Source organism: Chlamydotis macqueenii, chromosome 1 (genome assembly GCF_036417535.1).
Source record: "Chlamydotis macqueenii isolate bChlMac1 chromosome 1, bChlMac1.mat, whole genome shotgun sequence".
In the NCBI taxonomy this organism is placed as follows: domain Eukaryota; kingdom Metazoa; phylum Chordata; class Aves; order Otidiformes; family Otididae; genus Chlamydotis; species Chlamydotis macqueenii.
In genome coordinates, this window is record NC_141556.1 from 204,894,996 (window position 1) to 204,904,208 (window position 9,213).

Consider the following 9,213-nt stretch of genomic DNA (forward strand, 5'->3'; position numbering starts at 1 on the left):
CATTTGGATTGTTTACCATGGAAAAACAAAGGCTGAGGGGTAAATACATGTTTATTCTCCATTAATATAGCACAAGAGTTCTCACTAGGTAGAGAAATGATCCATCCAATTTAAATGACAATTATAATTCTGCAAATAAAAATATCCACTATAAATCAGCAACTAATAAGCACAAAGTTAAAAGAAAAAATGTTTGAACCATAGTATAATTACAAACAGAAGAGTTTTATTTTAAGTTTTGGGTTCAGTGAACTTTTGTGTATGTTGAAGTCATGTTCCCATGAATTTCTTAGTATTGGGCAGTTTTAAGGCTAGAGATTGTGATTGTGAGAGAATGTGAATGCCAAACACACACAGCCCCAAGGCTAAGTCTATGGATCCGGGGTTCAAGGAGTGAAGAGGACAAAAGCTGAAACCATAAGAGTGGGATCTCACGCTCTACTTATCAAAATATATTCTTCTCAGCATCACTGCTGATATTAAAAGACAATTTTGCCAAGCAGTTTCAGGACCCAGGAAGTATATTGAACATTGCAGTTGTATTGGTAATGATATATTTTTTTTTTATGTCAGTCTTATTTTGATCAATATGATCTCTTGGAGGACAGGCAATGAGGAAGAGGAAAATATGCAAATTTACTTCTGATTTCATATATTGATTTCTTCTCACCTAAACATAGGTGAGAACATTGAGATAGTCCCTCTTGATTCTCTTTGCTTTTAGTAGCAAGAAGTAAACACTTTTATAGGTTGAATCATGTCATCCTAATGTAGATGTCAAAAATAAATTAGAGTAACTACACCCTAAAAATGCTTATTTTTCTGCATTGATTGTAAACAGAGCCCAAGGGAAGAAGTTCAGAAACAGGTATCTCCACTGTAGTCTTTTAAGAGACGAATTCCACCCCAGGAGACAACTGTCCTCTATCCCAGTGGACAGGAATAACAACAGAGGAGGAATAAAGGAGAGAAAGAACTGGTGTGGCCAAAGAGATGAAGAATAACTGAAATCAGCATATAATAATGGAGAAAACATACTCTCAGGTATATTACAGAGATGTGGAGTGAAGGCACGGAAAAAAGAGTACAAGACTTAGTTATATTACCAAACATGTTTATTTAGTAGACAGTAGTACCAAGATTACAGCTCTATGTACAGGAATCTTTTATTTTGTATGGACATACATAGGACAAGTGTTGTCCATCTCTACAACCACACACATTAGATAGAACTAGACATGCAGATACATCCATGTTCTTACCAGTAAAAGAAACAAGAATTTTGATTTCATTTGTATTGCAACAGCAGCTTGCCATTCAAATGGAAATCAGAGTCTCAATTGTGCTGTGTTAGCTGTTATATATAGAAAAGAAAATAGTGGAGTGAGTGAAGAGGGTTGACAATGCACTAAAAATATCACTTTCTGCTAATGTATTCTTTGGCAGAGCACCAAGGTTAATATTAGGCCTTCTGCCAAAAGTCAAAGGGTCCCAAGTCCTCACTAATCTTGGAAATTATATTGAGTTAATGTACCTAATTCTCACCTCTCACTGATTTTATGCTGGCTTTAAGGCCAATGAAATACAAATGGTTTGCTTTATCTCCCTCCTATGGGATACGCCTTGCCAGTTCCCACCTCCTGAAGTGCTTCCTCCCAGGTTCTTACCTCAGCCCATAATGTTATGGTTATAGCTACGGCTATACAAATGTATCCTGAAATTCTTAAAAGCATCTAGTGGTTTTGATTGACTTGATGCACCTTCAGGATACTTGACCATCCAGCAGCAGTTGCTGAGCACATGTAAACCTTAGCACTTCAAAAGTTTAGCACTTTAAAAGCTGCCTTCAATGAGCCATGCTTAATTGAAGTAATCCAAAATCAATAGTTGCTTTTGAAAATTCAGAACACATTTGACATTTCAAACAGAATGAGAGGGTAATTTATTTTATTATTTCCATGTAAAAGTTTTATTTAATTTTGTAGTGCATTTGACAAAGTTACTCCCCTCCCAAATTAGAAATTATAAAAGCATTAATCTCTGTAAATTAAACCACTTTTGGAGATCAGAAGTTGCTCAGCCTCTCACAGAAAGACTGGGTGCAGTTATGTAAGAGGACAAGCATGTTGATTCATACCAATTAAGCTATGCATTACTTGGAAAAGCCTTTCACAAAGTTTCCCCTCCCCCTCCAAAAACAAATTTAAACGTGGGAAAGAGGCTTCTGTATGCTATGAAACAATCCTTCTGTTGTAAGGCTGGCAAAATTCCCACTGTTTAAGGAGTGAATGAGCAATCTCTAAAAGCACCAGTCCTACTCATTCTCCAGTTCTCTCCTGCTGAGGATAATACTTACCAACATAAAGGCTAACAGGTAATTTTATTTCACTCCATTCTTGTGCATTAAAATAGATTTGCTTTTGGTCACACTTTAATTTTAAGGAGACTGATGTATAATTACATTCTATGCAATTATGAATTTTCTCTGTAAAGCCTAGGACACAGTAGTGTTGATAGGTCCTGGAAATATGCTAAAGTCCTATTTTGCTTTCTGAAGGCAAGATTACTATTTGTACTAGAGAAGTGGGCAGGGCTGCTGAATTTATTCCTCACACACCTGTGGCTTATTTGACATCCCAAACTCTCATCCCTATCCAAGAAAATCTCTCATTAGCTTCTTCAAAGAGAATTAAGCATTCGTGGTGCTATAGCTCTTCCTTTTTCCTTCAGTCATCTGGACTCCCTGTCTCTTGTCACAACCACTCTAGTAGCTTCACCTTCTCTCTCTGACATCCCTTACTACAAGCTTAATTCCCTTCAGGCCACTTTTCCTCACCATTTCACTCCCTACCATATCTGCTTCCCTTGTGAATACAAACACATTGTTTCTGGTTTGCTCAGGAAGGAAAACCTGTAAGTCCATCTGCTTGTCCATCATCTTTTCTTGTTGGTGGCCAAGGGCTCCCAAACACTGCCTTAGCTCTCCACCACTCCACCCACATCAGTTTGCAGTTCTCTTCCACTCAGCTCCCTCCTCAATAAATTTTCTCTGGAAAGACCTCCATGGACATTTACCAAACTATCCTCTTTCAGCTTCATCCCAAAGAGCCATCTCTCCCTGATGGGAAAAACTAAGAAGTGGCAATTTAAAAGGTAATTAACTTTATGAAGACTTTGCAGAAGAAACTTCCTGCTGTTCTTCATGGTACTTAAAGATGAAGAGATCCTTGGGTCAGGGTCATCACATTAAGGATGAACCTAGAAGGAGACCAATTCGTAGGTATTTAAATTACATAAGACGACCTCAATTTATTTTGAGAGTTTTAGGACACTGCACTTTGATCTTGAAACTTCTTCTAGGCATCACTCTCTTCCCGGCCAAACCCTCCCCTCTGCTGTCCTTTGAGTGAAGGAAATGATTTGGAAGGGAGCCCCTCTCCTGCCCCCACTACCCTCAGGCAGGGTTTGATGCCCCGGGCTGGCCGCGCTCTCCAGCAAGACCCCGCACCCCGGGCGCTCATCCCTGCGGGAACGGCCCCGTCCCGGCGCCGAGGGGGCCGGGATTGGTGACCTCCGGGGGCTCCCGAGGGAGCGAGCCCCCCAGCAGTGCCCTCAGCTCCCAGCCCCCGCTCGAAGAAAGGAGAGAGCTGCGGCTGCCGGCTAGAGGAAGGGGTGGGGGGGCTGCCTTCCCCGGCTTGGCACCGGGTAAGGCTTTACTGAGCTGGGTATGGCTCTGCTGCCCCCAGTACCGGCTCGGCTCCCTGGAAGGCACAGTCGAAGTACGAGCCGAAGGTTCGGTGCCCTGAACAGCTCCCATCCCGTTTCTTCCCTTGCACACCCCAACCACACTGTCAGATGTGAGGTGTGATCGCTCAGCCCCACGGAAACAGGACCCGCCGGCAGCTCTCACATGCAGTCAGACGTGTAATGAGAGAGAATAAGTCTCATCCCTCTATAAACTGCTTCCTAACCGTCATTTAATTCAAAACAACGGCAATGAGTTTGCAGCAGCTCTCATCACAGTATCTGAACCGCAACAGCGCTTGGGAAGCAACACCCATTAAGAAACCACAAACAAAAACCACTTGGGAGAAATAAATGAGCATTCCTCTCTCCTTCCCTGCGATAAGGTAGCACCCCACTGCCTCTCAGGTACAAGGCTGGACCAATATAATACAGAGCCCCTTGGCTCAGAGAACAGGGGATGCTGTGCACCTGACTTCACTCAGCTCTCAAAGTTTCCTCACCCCAACCTGTGTGCACATCACAGAACGATAGCATTCAAGACTTGAAGAAGCAAGCAGTTTAGAGATAGGGAACTGCTTGGTGCTATGAGAATTTCGTCAGATGCACCACTGCTTCAGGGGTAGCATTCATACTGCACCAACACCTAGCAGCCAGCTGAGTGCAGGTATGCTAGCAGCAGCCTAACTGCACGCATCAGGTAACAACAGGCTGCATCAGCAGGGTCGGGGGGAAGAGAGCATCTGCGAGCAGTGGGACATACATGAATCAGATCAGAAGTTGGCCAGGAGGCAAATTCAAGAAGTTGGTGCTCACTACAGAGTTTTGTAGTTTGATACACATGTAACTAGCCCAGCAAAGATGAGAAGAGAAAGCAAGTCAGGTTAGGAAACAAAACATGCAGAGGCACATTTTAGCACACAGAAAGAAAAACTATAGACACGATTCAAGAAAATCACCCCACTTTATTTGCTGCTTTCTGGTTGGAGAATGATTTGGTGAGGAGACAAGAAGACAGGTGATTTTGTGAAAGACTACTGTGAACTCCAATGAATGCTCCAGAGCGTGGGCTGAGCTGCTTTCTCACACATGCCCAGCATCTCATCTTCAGAAGTACTCTTAAGGAAGTTCTAAAGTTCCTTCTTTCTTCCTCTGACAGTTTCAGGCACGCTCTTTGGCTCAGGTATGGCTGGATGGCACAGACTCCCCTCCTCAGTAGCTCCTCGTCAAGAGCCACTTCATGACCTGCATTCTCCCCTTAAGGGCTAGGGCAGGACAGAGCACCGGCTAAGGGGAGCACAGGGGCAGAGCACAAGCGTTTGGAGGTCCCTGCACACATCACAGGGCAAGCACAGACAGAGGGGGACTCCCTTGTGCCCAGCCTGTAGCAGGTCCGCTCTCCTCAGGGCAGCCAGAAGCAGGGACCTGGGGTGCCCGCGGGGCTCTCCCCGCCGCCCGTCCCTCGGCTGCCGGGGCGGGAGCCCTTACCTGAGTTCCTCAGCTTGCGGTTCTTGAAGACGGAGACGATGACCAGCAGGTTGCCCAAGATGTCCACCACGGTGGTGAAGATCAGTACGCTGGAGAGCACCGTCACCACCCAGGCGGGCCGCGGGGCACCCGCCGCCGCCGTCTCCTCCCGCTCCGCCAAGCCGAAGCGACCTCTCCCGCCCGGGTCGCAGCAGTTCCTCAGGGAGCCGTTCTCCAGCATGGCTGGCGCCCAGCCCCGCGCGCTGTCCCACCCCGCCGACTGCCCGCGCGAGCGGGCGGGAAGGCTTTTAACGACTCCCCCGCCGCGCGGGCGGGGGCGGGGCTGTGGGCGGGGCTGTGGGCGGGGCTAGGACCCCCCCGCCCCCGGCGGTACGGGGAAGCCCCTGGGCGGGCGCTTCTCCTGGGCCCCGCCCCGCCGCGCGCGGCGGCAGTGGAGGGTGGGGGGCGCTGAGGGGCGGGAGGCGGCGGGGTGTGGGGGGGTACCGCTCCCTCAGCGCCGCTCCCCGCCGCAGCCCCCGGGCCCACCGGGGTCACAACCTCCACCGCGGCGGGGAAACGTGTCGGTTTATTCCCCCCGAGGGTCGGCCCGTTGTGTTCCCGGCAGTGCAGGGCCAGGGATCCCCCTTCCCCTCACCGCCTCCAGACGCTGGGTGCGCCCGGGGTGGGGTTTATCCGCTGCGTTCCTTCCTCCAGTGCGGGCCGCAGATGTAAGCAAGGCCTCGCCCTGACTGTGCCCTGGCCTCGTTTGAACTGTTGCTTCGCCTTAACAAAACAGTCTGTCAGAGCAAGAGTAAAGACGATGCCCGTAGGGAGACAAGTGCAAAAGTCATGGATGGGGCGTGCTCCAAGCCAACGTCAACTTTGGAAAACGTGTGTGAGATTTTCCTTTCACGCTGCAGGGCAGCGGGGCATCGACAGACGTCGCTCTGCAATAAAGCTCTAAACACACAGCTTCATTTGGGATCCCGGAGTGACAGATGCCATCCGCTCAACGGCATTAAATAACCAAGATGTGTGCGACAAAGGAGGACAGACCCTGCGTGTCTCTGCGTCTGGCTTCCAGCATGGCTGGCACAGCCAGCAGGTGCCACGGACCGCGCATCAGCGGGTTCACGTCGCGTGGGCCGGCAATTAGGGCTGCTCACCGCAGACACAACTCGGAGGGGTTTGGTGTCCTACTTTGTGTTGTTTTCAGGGCAACCGGGTCACACTGGATTCCTGTCATGCTTCCAGGTTCTGCCCCACTTTTGAGAATTGTGTTGGCGCTATGCCTGCAGAAGAGTCGTTGTGTTCTTCCTCTTTGTGTCTTCTCGGCACAGGGATGTATGTATGCCCCATAGGTTTTCAAGAATTAGATCTTCAGATAGCGTGCCTCTGTTAACTTGCAAAAATGGGGCAAGTTTCTGTCCATTCTATCAGCAAATAATTTATTTTAATTATTAAAAGCAGCACATTGCTTCTTTGAGACTTACCTCTACACAAATGTGCACTGGTGTAATCAAAATACTACAAATTATTATGTGTGGACTTCTTTTTCCAACTTAGAAATAGTTGTTTTTCAATTTGAATGTATTCCTCATCAATTTTATACTGTTTTATACTAAAGTAGTTCTGGTAGTTCTACATGCATAAAGTGTGCATGTAGATTTCTGCACCCGTCTTATTTACACAGATATTAAAAAAATAATCGTACCTCAGATGCTTTCTGTCTAATGTAGGTGATATATAAGGCATCATGATCCTTTTCAAACTACAGGTGGAGTTATCGTGGCTTCATGGCTTTAACCAGAGAAAGACTGTCTTCTGAGAATTATCACTTATGAATAGTTATTTTGCAGTTCTGCCATAGGAGAGTAATAATTGCACAATTGACAGAACAGGCTTGTTCTTGATGGAAGCAAAAGTTTACTTGATTTTTCTTTTTCTTTCCCCAGAAGTTTAAAAGGAAGTTTGTCCAAGGAAATGCCTATTTTCTGTATTCATCAGTGCAAAGAAGGATTTTTCTCCAGTGAAGAATAATCTACCTTTAAGAAGAGCTTTTGCATTACAGTGTTTACCTTTATCTACCTCTATTCCAATTTCCCTTTTCCTAGACATAGCATTAGAAGAAAATTTCCCAGCACTTCAAAATATGAAGATATTAGTCCAGCAGTGAAGAATACACCCCTTTCTTTGAGATGGAGTGCTTTCTGCAACAAGCAGAAAGTTGGTGTCCTCACTGCCCATTATCTAGGTACTACTCTAGTCTTATGGAAAACTTAGAGATATTATCATTTGTTTTCATGCCTTAGGCTGTTTCTGGGCATCTTTCCAGAGTCTGTATAAGTGCTTTTAGGAGAAATGTACCATTTTGTTGTCTGTTATTACTACAGGATTTATCTTTAACTGTTTGTCAAAAGCTTAAACTGTCCCTGAGCATAAATGTGACTTCTGAAGGTAGGCTTTGCTCTTGACATTCTCTAGGTTTGCAGTTTGTTCACACAAGAGGAACACTATATATTTTCCCTGCCACACACAATTGTTATGTATCATCAGTCATTTTTGTTTCATAGCTCCCAAAATTGTGCCAAGTGATTTAGAGAAAAATTAGAAAGCTATGGCCTGAACTTGGCCTGAAGTACAGACCTGCTACAAAATGTGAAATGAAATTAGTGTTGCTGGCTTTGTAACGACAGTCTGTCTTTTGAGGCTGCACTGGCATTTGACAGTGGGAAAACAAGTAGGTAGGAAACAAACTGTTAGCCTTTCTGCCTCAGCAACCTGTAAAGAGCAGATTCTCATCTCATCTGAATTCCCACTCTCTTCATTTATATCAGTAACATAGGTCTGAATTATTATTTAGAATTATCTGTAGATGGATAAGTTATAAATGTTAAGCTTATTTGATTTTTAAAATGATTGATTAAACTCCATTAAACAATCTATGGATATTCTTACTAAGCGTTTTAGTAGCTTTATTTCAAATTAACTAAATTCTCTTTGAAAGTGGAATGCGTGTTTAAGCCTATTGATTTTCACGGTTAATATGAAATAACTCATTGTTACAGAAAGCACTCCATCTCAAAGAAAGGAGTATATTCTTCAGCGTCGGATTGTTACAACCTTTATATTTTTAAATGTTGTTAAATTTTTCTGCTAATTCTATGTCTAAGAAAAGTAACTGTTCTGTGTTTTTTTTTTTAAAGCAATCTAAGTTTTCTAAGGCAAACTATATTTGTGTTGCAGGATAAGACCAGGAATTGCCTGAATGGTGGAACAATCAAATATTCCATGCATCGCTCTGCTGCCGGAGGCTGTACTCTTTTGTGTGCCTTTTTTTTTTTCTTTCCTTTTAATTTGGAAGACAATTGGCTGCTTCCTAGAGATACATTCATGCACTTTGTTTTCTGTGTTTTGTTGATTTGATTTTCTGAAGGGACTTATGTTTAATTGGTCATGGAAGTAAAACTTTTCATGAGCGTGAATGAAATTTCAGATCAGAGGTTCTTATTGGTGAAATCTCTTGAATGTTGGGTATTGCAGTAGAACAGAAGAAGAAATTATGTCTCTTCTATGTTTTTTATGTCAGCACACATTACTAAAAGAAGTACACATTTCTATAAGAGCAAAGGACACTTAGAGTCAAAATGCAGTCTCCAAATAATGTTCTGATTTTTAACTGTCTCAGTTCGAGTTGACTGTTTGCACAGTGTACACCATGACAGAGGCTGGAGTTTGGACTTCTATACCACTTCCATTTCTATCCAATTTTTATTTTTTTTTAAACGGTTCTGTATATATTTTTGAGTCAACTAGAGCCCAACCACTGTGTAAATGAAAGCCTCTTTGCCTATCCACTGCTGTCATGAACCTGTACAGAAAAGTTGTGTCTGTTTTAATAAAGAAGAGTCTATGTTTTCTGTAGGAACAGAAGATTCTCATAGTAACATTTTCTGGTCTGGATTTCATCTTTTCCCTTACAATGCTAATATTTTTAAGTAG

The 9,213-nt window shown here is 44.3% G+C and overlaps 1 protein-coding gene across 1 annotated transcript in view; it reads right to left on the reverse strand.

Annotated features, from left to right (window-relative positions):
* Window positions 1–5,452, reverse strand: part of MTNR1B (melatonin receptor 1B) — a 31,218-nt gene extending 25,766 nt beyond the window's left edge. The window contains exon 1 of the mRNA XM_086742740.1: window positions 5,233–5,452. Within this exon, the coding sequence (XP_086598866.1) occupies window positions 5,233–5,452 (220 nt within the window). The remainder of the gene's footprint in view (window positions 1–5,232) is intronic.
* Between the last annotated feature and the right edge of the window lie 3,761 nt (window positions 5,453–9,213).